Source organism: Phalangium opilio, unplaced genomic scaffold (genome assembly GCF_054372755.1).
Source record: "Phalangium opilio isolate 3A_F unplaced genomic scaffold, DU_Popi_V2 ptg000206l_1, whole genome shotgun sequence".
In the NCBI taxonomy this organism is placed as follows: Eukaryota; Metazoa; Arthropoda; class Arachnida; order Opiliones; family Phalangiidae; genus Phalangium; species Phalangium opilio.
Genome location: NW_028324216.1, coordinates 842,560 through 859,083, shown reverse-complemented (window position 1 = coordinate 859,083; position 16,524 = coordinate 842,560). Strand labels below are relative to the sequence as shown.

General features: G+C 36.7%; 1 protein-coding gene across 2 annotated transcripts; it reads right to left on the bottom strand.

Annotated features, from left to right (window-relative positions):
* Positions 1-1,995: 1,995 nt before the first annotated feature.
* On the bottom strand, positions 1,996-15,979 carry Helz (Helicase with zinc finger). Of its 2 annotated transcripts, none has more exons than XM_089853754.1 (12): positions 15,694-15,979; positions 15,251-15,454; positions 14,964-15,147; positions 14,413-14,899; positions 14,040-14,352; positions 12,552-12,859; positions 11,892-12,002; positions 11,473-11,810; positions 10,539-10,881; positions 9,348-9,785; positions 7,850-7,925; positions 1,996-7,488 (listed from the first exon to the last, which is right to left on the bottom strand). In XM_089853754.1, the coding sequence occupies exons 2-12, from the start codon at positions 15,420-15,422 to the stop codon at positions 4,397-4,399; spliced, it is 5,862 nt and encodes a 1,953-aa protein (XP_089709880.1). In that variant the 5' UTR covers positions 15,423-15,454; positions 15,694-15,979; the 3' UTR covers positions 1,996-4,396. The 2 variants fall into 2 exon arrangements, with proteins under 2 accessions (XP_089709880.1, XP_089709881.1); XM_089853755.1 differs by having other exon boundaries at positions 15,782-15,979.
* Between the last annotated feature and the right edge of the window lie 545 nt (positions 15,980-16,524).

Genomic DNA, 16,524 nt, shown 5'->3' with positions numbered 1-16,524 from the left:
TGACAACCTACGTTGTAACAGAGTGTATACAGAATATTCTGTCGCTCGAGATAGGGAGTTGCCTATCCTGTAGAGTGAAAACAAATTTCCTCACGCGCATCCTTCATCCATGGTTTATCATTGTGTTTTGTAGTTTATTATTGTGTTTTATAGTTTATTATTGTGTTTTATGTTTTATCATTGTGTTTTATAGTTTATTATTGTGTTTTATAGTTTATTATTGTGTTTTATGCTTAATTATTGTGTTTTATGCTTTATTATTGTGTTTTATAGTTCATTATTGTGTTTTATAGTTTATTATTGTGTTTTTTTAGTTTGTTATTGTGTTTTATGTTTTATTATTGTGTTTTATGCTTTATTATTGTGTTTTATAGTTCATTATTGTGTTTTATAGTTTATTATTGTGTTTTTTGTTAGTTTGTTATTGTGTTTTGTAGTTTATTATTGTGTTTTGTAGTTTATTATTGTGTTTTATAGTTTATTATTGTGTTTTATGCTTCATTATTGTGTTTTATAGTTCATTATTGTGTTTTATAGTTTATTATTGTGTTTTGTAGTTTATTATTGTGTTTTGTAGTTTATTATTGTGTTTTATAGTTCATTATTGTGTTTTATAGTTTATTATTGTGTTTTTGTGTTTTATAGTTCATTATTGTGTTTTATAGTTTATTATTGTGTTTTTGTGTTTTATAGTTTATTATGAATGAACTTTACAATATAAACTTATGCCGACACATACTTATCGCATCTTATAAATTTGATAGTTTTAGCAGAAGTATATAATACTTCTCTTCGAGAGAAGTGTACCACAAAGCGGGGTAAGTGTAACGTCATTCTTCCCAACATCGGAACATTTGGAGCAAGGTTACTAAACCGAATCACATACGCGATAAATAGTTCCCTCATAATTAGTCTATTTGCGTTAAACTATTTGGCAAGACGCACTTGTGGATTTTTGTTTCACCCCAAGACGAGGTTAGGGAGTTGATTGCTGAGGATTTAATACCAAACAGTTATAGAATTCACCTTACGGTGAGATGCCCAATTGCCCATCTGTAGTTTCTTGAGCGGGAGAGCAAACAAAAAGGGTGAGCCTGGGAAGAATGACGTTACATAACTAATGTATTAAGATGATACAGAGTGGCATCCTTCTTCTATTATCCCCTTCTGGTTTTAGTGATTATCCCCTCGATGAATTTACAACATAGACTTATACCGACAAGTGCATAGTCCAATTTGTCCCCCATCCAACCATACTAAAAACTTAGGGCTACGACAAACAGGGGCCGAGTAATTAAGCAAAACGTAAACAAACAACCCCTCATAGGAATAGCATTGGAGGCTCGTAACTCTTTAAAATTCAGGGAAGCATGTGGGGAAAAACCTGGAAATCTCAGGGAAGTTTGTTTCCCAAAAGTTGTATGAACCCTGGTATAGACTAAATAGGAAGATGTAGCTGAAAGTCTCAAACATTACGAAGCATAGGAAGTGTCATACTTATGGAACAACGAGTCATTTCTCCTTTGACAACGACCTTTTTTGGACATTTCTCCTTTGACAACGACAAATGTGGACATTTCTCCAATGACAACGACATTTTTGGAAGTAATCGAGTAGCAATGCAAAGACTTTATCTAGTATCTCAGAGAGAAGGTATAAATTCGCCAGATTTCCAGCTTTATCTCCAGTCCAAACGTAGGTCCGGAGTCAATCCCCGTCTCTAAATTACAACCAGCATCTCATTGGTTCTTGAAAACTCACGTCAGCGCGACGACAAAAATTACGTATTTTCCGACTGAGGAGAGGCTGCGAAATAGCCCGGCGCCTCCTTTTACGTCCCCCCTTGTATTTTGAAAGGGGGACTGGGACTATGGCGCGCGAATACAAAGGCATCTTATACCTTCTCTCTGAGATACTGATATAACTTCTTGACCTTATCAAATGAGCCAGGAGAATAGATTAGAAAATCCGGAATTTTGGCAGAAAAAAAACAAGTTTCATTTTAATCTGCCTAAAAAAAATTTATTGTACTTTTCTTATGATTATACAGCTGACAAAAAATAAAAGAAAAAACCCAGAATTTTTTTTTAAAAAAAAATTAAACACAAATTCAAAAAAAAAAAAAAAAAAATTATGCACACCAGCTAGATTAATATTAATATTAATATTATTTTGGGTTAAATTTACACCGTGATTTTAAGTCCTAAACATACGTTTCAAAAATGCAATTAAAAGCAAATGATAAATGCAATTCACACCATATTAACACGATTATTTAAAAGCCAATAAGTATTAATTAATTTTTTTTTGGTTATATTCTTTAGCGTCTTAAAATTCAATTTAATCTGGTTTTTGTTTGTTTAGTTTATTTGTTTGTTTGTAAACATCTTTAAGTGTTTTTAATATAGCAAGGAGGGGGGGGACTCGAATATTAATTTCAAATATATTTTAATTAAAATATAATTAATCAGCTAGATTAATTAATTAATTAATTAATTAAAATTAACAAATTTTAACCGAAATGTTTTTTTGCCATTACCTTAAAACCTATGTTTTTATTTACTGTATAACAATATTGTACAAATAACGTTAATGCAGAATAATTATAATTGACATTTAAGTTTGTTAATAATTGTTAATTATTATTTGTTTTTTTTTGGTATTTTTTTAATTTTTATTTTTTTGTGTAATTTTTTTTATACTCACAATTTATTTATTTTTTTTTGTAAGGATTATTATTTTTCAAGGAAAAATTCCGTAAATGTTTTTTTTTTGTATTAAATCTAAAACTTACTCTACATATTTTTTTACGCTAATTTGCGATTTAAATTTGTTTTTTTTTTCAATTATTTCTGTCCTTTTACATCAAACACACAATTAGTACAAAAACACATGATGTAAATTACTCGTTTATTTTTTCTTCAAGAGGACTTACTTTTTTTGTTTTTTAGGAATTGTCATTGTTGTTATTTTGTTGTTGTATTTGTATTTTTTTTTTTTACAAAATTTACAAGTTGTTTTTACGTTTTTAATCATTTTTTTTTCAATTATGGTTAATTTTTTTTTTTAATTTTAATTTGCAAATGGGGGGGGGGGGTGGAATTCTTTAATTTTAATTTTAACGAGATTCAAAAAAAAAAAAATTAAAGAATACGGATGAATTAGAATTTTAGCTAATTTAAAATTTCATCTTTAACGAAATATTCAAATAATTTAATGTTTTTTTTTTATTTAATAATTAAACTTACCGTTAACAAATGATTAACGTCATAGCTTCGCGGAGTTCATTGAATTAAACCAATTAATAACTGAATTATCTTAACATTAATTAGCTAGGATAATACTTAACTAAATTGTAATTAAAACTTAGCTTCGAAGTTCAAATTATTTAAAAAATTATCCTCTGAAAACTAAGCTATTATTTTTTAAATAATTGAACACGTCATCAACAGTAAAAGTCATGTATTAGGCCTTGGTAATTAAAAAACAAAGGCTTAGCTAAGGATAAAATAACTGCAACAGAATAAACGTGATATGATTATTATATATTTGCTTACGTAAGGTTTAGGGTTAGGTTTATATTATACCATAAATGTATGTTGTTTTCAATGTTTTCCTTTTTTTTGTGAATTTTTTTTTTCGTTTATTTATTTATTTGTTTGTTTGTTTATCAGCTTGTTTACGTGTATTATTATTTACTATAACCACTATTTACATTTAAAATTTTAAACGTATAGTTAGAGAGTGTGTATGTGAAGACGAAATGAATAATATATAGGGGTAGGAAAAAAAATAATCAAAATTAAACAAATCCTATATAAATAATTACAAATTCCACAATAGGAACATAATATTACATACATATTTTTTTTTGAATTTTTTTTGTCGGTTTTTGGTACTTTTTTTTGGTATTTTTTTATTTTATTTTTATATTGGGTGTATTTTTTATTTTTTTGATAATTTTTTGCTATTTTAGGAAATTTTTTAGAATTTTTTTTTATTATTTTTTTTTGGTTTTTTTAATTTTTAATTTTTTTTTGGAGTTTTTTTTTTTAAATTTTTATGATATTTTACACAATCAAAAAATTCACGATTATTAAGTTATAATAATTACGCCTAGATTATTATAAGGCTATAGATTATAATAGAACACTATGACCCAAAAAATCCGTTAAAGATAAAGTCAAACCACCGGAATTTTTAATTACAAAAATTTTAATATCGTAAAGAAAATGATTAATTAATTAAAAAAAAATTTGATGTAAAATTTTTTACATCATTTCACATTCTTTACGATGTTATTTAAGAAATTTAAAAAAATCGGGATTTACGATACCTTTACCGCGATTATCAAACTTTTTTTTTTTTCAAAAGCTACGGGCGTCGGTCGTATCATTCAAAAGACGTTACTATATAAACCCTTACTATCTTCATTATCATTGGTTAAAATGGTTTTATGATGAAAAAGGTTAAAACCTCCGCCAGCTGATCGTAACTCGTTCTTATCCAGAGTTAGACGCGTTCCAAGAAGATGTTCCGAAGACTCTGGTTGCATTCCTCCTCCGTGGGAATGGATACCATTGGCCATATGTCCCAATAATCGACTCTCCGTTAAGGGTGGCATCATATTACTCATATTCCCGCCACCACCACCAAAAATTGAGGGTGGTCCGTGACCAGGTCGAAAACCTTTCATATCAGGGTGATGTTGTTGTTGTTGTTGTTGCGAGGCTTGTTCCTGATTGGATGCCGCCGCCATAATTGGTCCCATGGCTGCTGCAACGGAGTACGACCCAAAAGGTGGCATGGGTTGACGATCAAGCTGGTGCCTTTCAAACAGTTCGTTTTCAGAAAGGGCACGGCCAAAGACATTCTGATGTTGAAGAGCGGCTTGTACTTGAGGAGGAGGTGGTGGTGGTGGTCCTTGAGAGGAATGAGATTGAGGGTTGTTCCGAGGAAATACGGGTTCGGCCCACACTTTCTGACTGACTTGAAGAAGTTTCTCCAAGGCGTAATCTTGAGATGGTGAAGAATTCTGGGGTCCCCCGGGGTCTTTATGAATAAGGGGTGATTGGGGACCATTTTGTGGTCCAGATTGTTGTTGGGGTTGGGGTATCATATTGGTATTTTGATGACGGTTTTGATCCGGGATGGGTATTCCGCCCTTGTTGAATCCTCTATCGTTATTCATTGGTTTGATATTCATTTGAGAAACCCGTTCGGATAGCGCGGCAGCCTCTTCGAATTGTAACTGCCGGGTCATGTAACTATCGGAGAATCCATTAGCGTGGGTAAAATTCTCCTCGCGAAGTTTCTGACGATGACGTTCTTGTAGCATTAAACCTCGTTGGATTAAACCTTCGTTACCACCACCACCAGGCACGTTCATACCATTCATGCTATTCAAGGAATTAATTCCGTTAATTCCGACCAAGTTTCCTGTCCCGCCAGCCAATAACACGGCTTCCAATTGTTCCAGAGTAATGGCGTGGTTCGAAGGCAAGGATCTCCTTCTAGGAAACCCATTCTCAACAATGGGTTCCAAGAAAGGATCGTTGTTAAACCGTGGCGGGGGGAAAACTCCACGGTCTTGAAAGTGTTCTTGTTGATTCATTTCATTCGAGGAAATTAACGAATTCATTCCTGGATGTCTCCCAGTGGCGGCCATCATGGGTGGTATACCACCGTTCATACCGCCAAGACCATTGAGTCCATTCATCCCGTTGAGACCTTCGAAATTGTTGAAGCCCTTGACGGGGAGGCCATCAACGGTTGTCGTGAACATTCTGGGGTGCGGAAATTGTAAATGAGGGGGTGGTGGGTGAGGTTGTTGCTGCTGCTGTTGTTGTTGTTGAGGATGGTGAGGATGATGTCCTCCAAATTCCTCAGGATTCAAAAACCGTTCCTGATGTTGTTGTTGTTGTAACTGTTGATGTTGGTTAAAATGCCCGTTAAAGTTGACTCCCGTATCGTGATTCATTTGATGTTGTTGTTGAATCGGAGGTTGCTGTTGTTGTTGTTGATTAAGATGAAGTTGTTGAAGTTGGTGCGGGTTGTTTTCATCGAGATCTTGAATATGAACGTTGCCGTTTCTCTGAGAACCAACGGGATTGGGTAATCCAACTTGATTGTTGTTGTTACCGCCTTCCAAACTATTCCTTCTCGGCATCTGATTAAAAACGTGTTGCTGAAACGCTTCCAGAAAGCACAGTCTTTGTTTTTGTTCGTTGGTCAGCATCGATTCATTTTTAAACTCTCGATTCGCTCCTCCTCCAAAGACACCAACTCCAAGACCTAATCGATCGTTTCGGGATAACTGTTGAGGTGGTCCGGCACCACCAACACCACCACCGCCGAACCCTGATAAGGGATCGATCAATTTCATCTTTTCGCTCATTCTTAGGTAACGTTCAGGGTACATTCGACTGTTCTTAACCTGTTGTAGATTGGTAATTCTATCCCCCGAGCCATCGTCCGAATCACTCGCGGACACCATAGGGGACGAGTCATTACCCATTTGACTTCGATACGCCGCCACCATTTGCATCGACTTCAAATTTTGACGAAGGTTATTGGAGTTTTGGTTAAGAATCGAACCATTATCGATAAACCCTTCGGATGAAGAAGTTGAGGAATTCTTCGCGGCGGCTTTCTCGTACGCTCTCTGCGCCGAAACTAATTTACTCATGTCACGGTTACCAGGGACTCCCGGCATAGAATTACTCATAGAAACGTTCGGTGGTGGTCCTTGATTGGGGTTTCCTTTATTACCACCCATCCACCATGGTGGATAACCGTAAGGCGGACCGTTATAGGGTACCGGCATGAAATGGGGAGGGGGTGGCGGGAATGGCATACCCATATACGGATAGGAGAGAGAATAAGGGTCCGGAAATGGTCCCATGTAGACGCCGGGTGGCATACCATCTTGTTGAGGTACTTGAGAGGAGTTAGAGTTTGAGTTCGCGGCGGCGGTGGTACCACCGTTAGGGTAGCAATTAGGCGGGACCATTTGTTGATTGCCAAAATTTTGGGGTGGCGGTGGAGTGCCGAAAAAACTAGAGCAACCGTTAGCGACGGCGTTACTGCCCGCGTTAGACGCGTTGGCGATATTATTGGCGTTAACTTTAACCCTCATACGACGCGGTACAAATTCGGGCGCTAATGGGTTCAACATGTAAGTTTTCTTAAGTTCTAGACCATCCAATTGGGTCTGTAAAGTTTGCCAAGATATACCGTACAAACTGTCATTATCGTAACAAATACGAATAAATTTTTCCCACAATTTTCGACACTTTCCCATCGAGCAAAGCGAAACGGGATCCCCCACAACCGCGACTAGAGATTGACCCCTAGTTATGGCCGTGTTGAGAAGTCGGGCGTTTGAAAGGAAACCGTAGTCAAGTTCCTCGCCCGTAATACTTTTGCCCGATCCGCACGTTTGTAAGGTTCGAACAGTGCTTAAAACAATCGCTCTGAATTGTTTACCTATTTGTAAAAAGTTGCGAAAGAAAACAAACACGCAACTGTTTAGAAATTTGATGGTGCACGTGGTTAAGCTTTTGTGCTACGCGTCACGTTACGTTATACCGCCTAAAACGTATGTAGAAAAACACTACCACGACATTAAGCTTAAAATCAAGTTAAACTAAGCTTATAAACGAATTAAGTTAACAATTAACTGTTAGATATTCCCTGACTACTAAAATAATTTAAAATCTGAGGCTCACTAGTCAAGTTGACAACTTAAAGAATATTCTTATGTTACAGCCCTGCACGCGACCCGCGATTTTGCACTATTTGGTGCACAATACGTTTTTCGCTTCAATAGTAACGCAAAATCACCTACCTTGAACATTTAATACTCTCTCGACGGAGACATGATGTAGCTTTCTTTTTCGCAACTCTGTCCTAATCCTAACCACCTAAAACCAACAAACAAGATTGCACCTCAGCTACGGCCCAAAAACCAATGATCAATACCCCCCCCCCCACGCAACTACAGTCTAAACAACAAATGAGCAATAAGTCCCCCAAGTACGGCCCAAAAAACAAATGATCAATAGTACGGCCCAAACAACAAGTGATCAATAGTACGGCCCAAAAAAACAAATGATCAATAGTACGGACCAAAAAAACAAATGATCAATAGTACGGACCAAAAAAACAAATGATCAATAGTACGGACCAAAAAAACAAATGATCAATAGTACGGCCCAAAAAAACAAATGATCAATAGTACGGCCCAAAAAAACAAATGATCAATAGTACGGACCAAAAAAAACAAATGATCAATAGTACGGCCCAAAAAAAGCAAATGATCAATAGTACGGCCCAAAAAAAGCAAATGATCAATAGTACGGCCCGAAAAAACAAATGATCAAAAGTACGGCCCAAAAACACAAATGATCAATAATACGGCCCAAACAGCAAATGATCAATAACCCCCTCAACAAAGGCCCAAAATACGATCAATAATCCTCCCCCTTAACAACAGTCCAAAAACAAATGATCAAGAACGGCCTAAACAACAAACGATCAATAACCCTCAACAAGTACGGCCCAAATAACAAACGATCAATAACCCCCAACAAGTACGGCCCAAATAACAAATGATCAATAACCCCCAACAAGTACGGCCCAAATAACAAACGATCAATAACCCCCAACAAGTACGGCCCAAATAACAAATGATCAATAACCCCCAACAAGTACGGCCCAAATAACAAACGATCAATAACCCCCAACAAGTACGGCCCAAATAACAAATGATCAATAACCCCCAACAAGTACGGCCCAAATAACAAACGATCAATAACCCCCAACAAGTACGGCCCAAATAACAAATGATCAATAACCCCCAACAAGTACGGCCCAAATAACAAACGATCAATAACCCCCAACAAGTACGGCCCAAATAACAAATGATCAATAACCCCCAACAAGTACGGCCCAAATAACAAATGATCAATAACCCCCAACAAGTACGGCCCAAATAACAAACGATCAATAACCCCCAACAAGTACGGCCCAAATAACAAATGATCAATAACCCCCAACAAGTACGGCCCAAAATCAAATGATCAATAAAAACCTCAAGAACGGCGCCCAAAAACAAATGATCAATAAAAACCTCAAGAACGGCGCCCAAAATCAAATGATCAATAAAAACCTCAAGAACGGCGCCCAAAATCAAATGATCAATAAAAACCTCAAGAACGGCGCCCAAAATCAAATGATCAATAAAAACCTCAAGAACGGCGCCCAAAAACAAATGATCAACACTGCTCACGAAAACAAATGATCAAAACGGCCCCCAAAAACAAATGATCAAAATAGCAACATACCTGATCATAATAGGGTGTGACAACACCAATACTAGCGTCGTTAACGGCTCCCCATTCTGCAGGCCAGCTTTTATGAATTTCGAGTACCCTTTCGGCCACTTCGTAGACCTCCGAGTTATTATAATAGGCCGTGCTATTAGTATCTTGTACGTCTTCGCCTCTAGCCGTGAAAAAGGTCAATGGGAAGAATGTCTTGTGTTTGGGTTGATCTTTGCTGGCCAGTAGACTGTTCTGGTAGAACATATCGGAGGTATATTGGACGATGGCTTTATGAGAGCGATAATTCTCGCAAAGCAAGATTTTGCAAGGATAATCTCGCTTATAAAGATCAAATAGCCTTTCCAGGAGTGATAGCTGCAAGTTTTTCACTTGAGCAAACGGAGAGTAAACTTCCGGACTCAGTTGCATGTGATCACCCGCTAAAGCGATTCTAGTATCCTATTTCAAAAAATAGTCAACATTGTCCCCTTAGAATCACGCAAGTATTATAAGAAATCCCCCATTTATATGAAAACATTTAAAGTCCTTTAGTTTCGCCCTCATTTTGAGAATACCCGACATTTCGCGAATACCCGACGTTTCGCCCTCATTTGGAGAATACCCGACACTTCTCCCTCATTTAGAGGAATACCCGACACTTCTCCCTCATTTAACGAATACCCGACACTTCTCCCTCATTTAGCGAATACCCGACAGTTCGCCCTCATTTTCCGAATACCCGACACTTCGCCCTCATTTTCCGAATCCCCGACACCTCGCCCTCATTTCGCGAATCCCCGACACTTCGCCCTCATTATCCGAACACCCGACACTTCGCCCTCATTTAGCGAATACCCGACACTTCGCACTCATTTCGCGAATACCCGACACTTCGCCCTCATTTCGCGAATACCCGACACTTCGCCCTCATTTCGCGAATACCCGACACTTCGGCCTCATTTAGCGAATACCCGACACTTCTCCCTCATTTAGCGAATACCCGACACTTCGCACTCATTTCGCGAATACCCGACACTTCGCCCTCATTTCGCGAATACCCGACACTTCGGCCTCATTTAGCGAATACCCGACACTTCTCCCTCATTTCGCGAATACCCGACATTTCTCCCGCATTTTGCAAATTCCCAAAACGTATCCATAATTTTGCAAATCCCAACTCTTCTTATACAAATGTAAAAAAAAAGATCTTACCATTCCAGCCAGGGCTAAGGGCATAATGGCTTCACTTTCCATAGCTTGGGCCGCTTCATCTATCAAAATATGAGTGAAAAACTTCTTGGAGAGATTCAAGGCGACCAAATATCTCGAACTGCTCAAGGTGGTGACGACTATCTTCCTTTTCTCCAAGTCTTCGACAGTTGGCAACCGAAATGTGATGCTAGATTCTTTCTCATTGACTAAACAATATTGTAAAACTGTAGGATGAACGGTAGCCACCCATCGATGTTGATAATAAACCCTTAAAGGTTCCGCCTCTGGGTGACCATCCTCAACAAAGGGATGGAGGTATTCGCGAATGTAAATGTCTGCAGCGCTGTTAAATAATTAAACATCGAATTAGTACTTACTTGACCTTCTAAGCCTATTTCCAATCTATACTAGGCCTATTTTCCATTTATACAACCTTCACTAAGCCGATTTCCAATTTATACAACCTTCACTAAGCCGATTTCCAATTTATACAACCTTCCCTAAACCGATTTCCAATTTATACAACCTTCCCTAAGCCTATTTTCCATTTATACAACCTTCCCTAAGCCGATTTCCAATTTATACAACCTTCCCTAAGCCGATTTCCAATTTATACAACTTTCATTAGGCCCGTTTTTCATTTATACAACCTTCTTCAGGCCCGTTTATCATTTATACAAACCTTCCCTAGGCCCGTTTATCATTTATACAACCTTCCTTAGGCCCGTTTATCATTTATACAACCTTCCTTAGGCCCGTTCATCATTTATACAAACCTTCCCTAGGCCCGTTTATCAATTATACAAACCTTCCCTAGGCCCGTTTATCATTTATACAACCTTCCTCAGGCCCCGTTTATCATTTATACAACCTTCCTCAGGCCCCGTTTATCATTTATACAACTGTAACCTTCTTCAGGTTAGTTAATTCTTACCTATTTGAATGTGTACACACTAGAACTCTATTTTCGGGATTTTTCAATAGAGATTTGACAGCTTGGGCTAAGGTGAACGTTTTCCCCGTTCCAAATGGTCCAATAATTAAAATTGGCGGCAGACGAATACTTGTGGGGGCGCAAATGGCGGTAATGGCTTCCTTTTGTTTGGGATTTAATCTATCATCGAGTGCCGGATCCCAAGGTGGATTTTTAGGATTTGCCAGCGGGATTTCGATCCTCTTTTCAATATCGGGGAAAACTAAACCAACTGGACCCAAAACGTCAACGGAATAATGCATTTCGCAAAAGGGCATTCGATTTAATTGAAATTGAACCTAAAATATTGTATAAAGACGATTAATTTGACCTATAATTAATTATACACTTTATACACTTTAGGGAAATAAATAATTTACCTCGGCAACGTATTCCCTATCAGGTTTTAAGTTAAACTCTGTGACGCATTGTTTGGGAAGTCTTAAGTAGATCATTTTCTTGCCTTTATCTTCAATAATGGCTTCAAAAACCTTTTCACGAGTTAAAAAAACATTTTCACGAGTTAAAAAAAACATTTTCACGAGTTAAAAAAAACATTTTCACGAGTTAAAAAAAACATTTTCACGAGTTAAAAAACATTTTCACGAGTTAAAAAACATTTTCGCGAGTTAAAAAACATTTTCGCGAGTTAAAAAACATTTTCACGAGTTAAAAAACATTTTCACGAGTTAAAAAAAAACATTTTCACGAGTTAAAAAAACATTTTCACGAGTTAAAAAACATTTTCACGAGTTAAAAAAAAACATTTTCACGAGTTAAAACACATTTTCACGAGTTAAAAAAAAACATTTTCACGAGTTAAAAAAACATTTTCACGAGTTAAAAAAAACATTTTCGCGAGTTAAAAAACATTTTCGCGAGTTAAAAAACATTTTCGCGAGTTAAAAAACATTTTCACGAGTTAAAAAACATTTTCACGAGTTAAAAAACATTTTCACGAGTTAAAAAACATTCAAATTAATTAACTATTAAAGTCTAACTAATTCCCGTGAAATCCCGTGAAAATTGTATAACATTACCTTTCTTTTGCCTTGAGGAGGTTCCACTTTCTTTGACACTGGTACAATGGGGGCCAAAAAGACGGAACTACAATTTGTCTGAATCATTCTACCGGCCGGTAAATCTTCCGAAACTTCCGAGCTCAATTTCATACAAGCGTAGAGTTCACCCTTCTGAGCGTATTTCATAATGGAAGTCGTTCCAGGAGCTAATATATAGCTATCAACCAATTGCAATTTAGAAGAGACGTTAAACCTAGCAATCAAATTGTACTGAGCCATTTCCTCAATATACAGGAGTTCGTGAAATCGGGATTTGTACATGTCCTCTGTGAAAAAGTGTATAAAAATTATTGGTCGGGTACTTGAAAAATTCCCCTATAGGGTATAGGGTCGGGTACCCGGTTTTTTGAAGGGTGTATAATTAATGTTTAAAACTATAAGCCCCGTGCGTGAGTAGTGATTTTTGGGTTTCAGGTCGGGTACTCAAAAGATTTCCTATAGGGTATAGGGTCGGGTACCCGGATTTTTGAAGGGTGTATAATTAATGTTTAAAACTATAAGCCATGCGCGAGTAGTGATTTTTGGGTTTCAGGTCGGGTACTCAAAAGATTTCCTATAGGGTATAGGGTCGGGTACCCGGATTTTTGAAGGGTGTATAATTAATGTTTAAAACTATAAGCCATGCGCGAGTAGTGATTTTTGGATTTTGGGTCGGGTACTCGAAACATTTCCTATAGGGTATAGGGTAGGGTACCCGGATTTTTGAAGGGTGTATAATTAATGTTTAAAACTATAAGTCCCGTGCGCGAGTAGTGATTTTTGGATTTCGGGTCGGGTACTCGAAAAATTTCCTATAGGGTAGTGGGTCGGGTACCCGGATTTTTTGAAGGGTATATAATTAATGTTTAAAACTATAAGCTATGTGCGAGAAGTGATTTTTGGGTTTCCGGTCGGGTACTCGAAAAATTTCCTATAGGATAGCGGGTCGGGTACCCGAATTTTTGACAGGTACTCGAATAATTAGGCCTTAGCAAAAGTAACATTATCGGGTGTTTTTCGGGTTGCAAAATCATATTAGGTCAATATTTTTTGTGGGAAAATAGTAAATACAGTCCTATAACACTTTTTAAATGCCATCCGTGGTCGGGTACCCGGATTTTTGATAGGTACTCGAATATAATTAGGCCAATCAAAAGTAACATTGTCGGGTGTTTTTCGGGTTGCAAAATCATATTAGGTCAATATTTTTTTGTGGGAAAATAATAAATACAGTCCTATAACACTTTTTATATGCCATCCGTGGTCGGGTACCCGGATTTTTGATAGGTACTGGAATAATTAAGCCTAACAAGAGTATATACTAATAGTCGGGTGTCTTTGGGGTTGCAGTATATTTTTATTAGTTGCAAATAACACTAAGACTATTTTTTATACCCCGCCAGGGGGCCGGGTACCCGATCAGATAACTACCGGGTACCCGCACAGATTTTTCTTTATATTACTTACCGGTAGGTAAAGGACTAGCCACAGCTTGTGTTACGACAAATGTTGCTGGATTAGGAATAGGATAGGAGTTGAATAAACGTAAATCTTCATCGGAATAAGTTTGAGTCTTATTTTCAAAAGGTACGCAAAGAGTGTTGGAACTATTCCATCTTTCAGTTGCGCACAGAACTGTTTCTCTGACTTCTTGAAGCGTGGCTAAATCAGCGGGAGGAACTACATCGACACACAGTTTTTGTTCGATAACAGGATCCACTCCAAAATCGAGAACCAACGATTGACGAAATGTTCCAAAAATATCAGTTTCAAAACGAATCTAATAATAATTAATATTTAATCATTATTGATTAACATTTTAGTCGAAAAGTTTCTTTACCTTAATTATATAAGAGTAAATTCTGTCATTTGTACGAGTGTTCGATGATGAACGTTGAGGATTAATCCATTCTTGACATTCTTGGTCTAATTTAACCGTTTTATCATCGATACTCATAGATTGGAGGCAAAAATACTTCCGATGACTGTCGTATAAAAGACTGACAACGTGAAGAGGAAACTTGGACTCCAAGGAAAAAGTCCAAGCATGGCTGCTATTTTTAGCGGAAAAAGTAGCGAATAACTTCGGATCAACTTGTAGCGATACTCCGTCCAAACTTTCAGAGATGACACTCTCTGGATTGGTTGCTTTAACCCATCTTTCTAATAACTGTTCAGCGTAGGAACTTCCGTTTAAATCCTCTTGTCGTGCTTGTTCTAATTTCCATTCCCGATAAGCCATTCGTTCCTGCCATTCTACTAACTCCGCTTCGCTATGCGCTCCCAAACATTGGTCCCCTAATCTACAACTTCCTTTTGTGTTTATTCTAATGATTTAAAAAGTAATTAATGCATGCAAATTATACGGTTTAATTAGGGTTGAAGACTTACTCGTGACATACTGTTAGATGTTTTCTTTTTAAACCCCTAGGAGGTGGACGAAACACCCATTTTTTATCATCATCTTTTGTTATCGCTAACTGATGGGATTCGGTTGAACAATGAGTTTTAAGTTCGTCATCACTTCCAAAGTTAAGTTTACAATAAAGGCAATAGAAATTGGTTCTTTGTTCGTCTAAAAATATAGGCCCCAAATTTTTATCAACTACGTTAACGGAACGAACGGAGATACGTTAGGCTTAACATTGAAATAAACTAATAAAAGTTATAGAGCTTACTCATTGGATTGTTTTTGCCTTTCCCTTCCTTTCCACCACTGTATTTTTGAGGGCTACCGGTATTTTCACGGTGAGATCTTTCATTTTTCAACTTTTGTTCCGAGTTACTACGACTATTGCCCTTTGAACCATTGTTGTGTTTAGGAGGGTGGTCTCCATTGACGCTATTCATACTTTAAACTCCTTTACCAAGCGATAAAAGCACTGCGTAATTGAACTAAACGTTAAAAATAAGCCTAATTTAAATAAAACGCGATGAAAATTAATTAATTCACACCAACTATCAATCATTAGCGTGATGTTGATAGGCCTAAAGTTTAAACCTATTTGTATAATTCTGACTGCCTCGCCTTTAAAGTAATTTAGGCCTAATTCGATATAAAAATAAGCTTTATAGAACGGGTTTTAAGTGATTATTTAAATCGTAATCGTAAAGTATTTACTTTGTTAGGAATTTATTAGTCAGCTTCTGAGGCGAAGCGTGCTAAGCCTAAATCTGTTAAAACACAAATAAACGAACTGAAGGCCGACCTTCAAGGGCTCCGCACGAAGCTTGGCCACTTATTTTAAGAGATTTCCAACGTTGATTGAATCATTCTAACGTTAAACCAAAGGCACGACTAATCATCCACTCTTATACAATCATAATTAAGCGAGTTATAATAAAAAACAAACCGACATCTATTTCGTTAACTTATGTAAAAAAAAAATTAAAGACTTACGGCCACTCCCTCCGTTTACGCGAGCTCTGATTGGTTAGTCTCCGGAGCTTCACACTTGTATAAAACCAATCAAAAAATTGCATTTTAACCGGAACTTCCGATCAGCCGAAAAAGTACCCATTGGCGCCAAATTTCTATTTTGAAAATCGATAAGCCTAAAATTAATTAATGAAACATAACTTATTTTGAAGTTTTATTTTTTATTGTTTTTTTTTTTCAATATTTTATTATAATAAAAAACAAACCGACATCTATTTCGTTAACTTATGTAAAAAAAAAAATTAAAGACTTACGGCCACTCACTCCGTTTACGCGAGCTCTGATTGGCCAGTCTCCAGAGCTTCACATTTGTATAAAACCAATCAAAAAATTGCATTTTAACCGGAACTTCCGATCAGCCAAAAAAGTACCCGATGCCGCCAAATTTCTATTTTGAAAATCGATAAGCCTAAAATTAATTAATGAAACAAAACTAATTTTAAAGTTTTATTTTTTATTGGTTTTTTTTCCCAATAGTTTATTATAATAAAAACAAACCGACATCTATTTCGT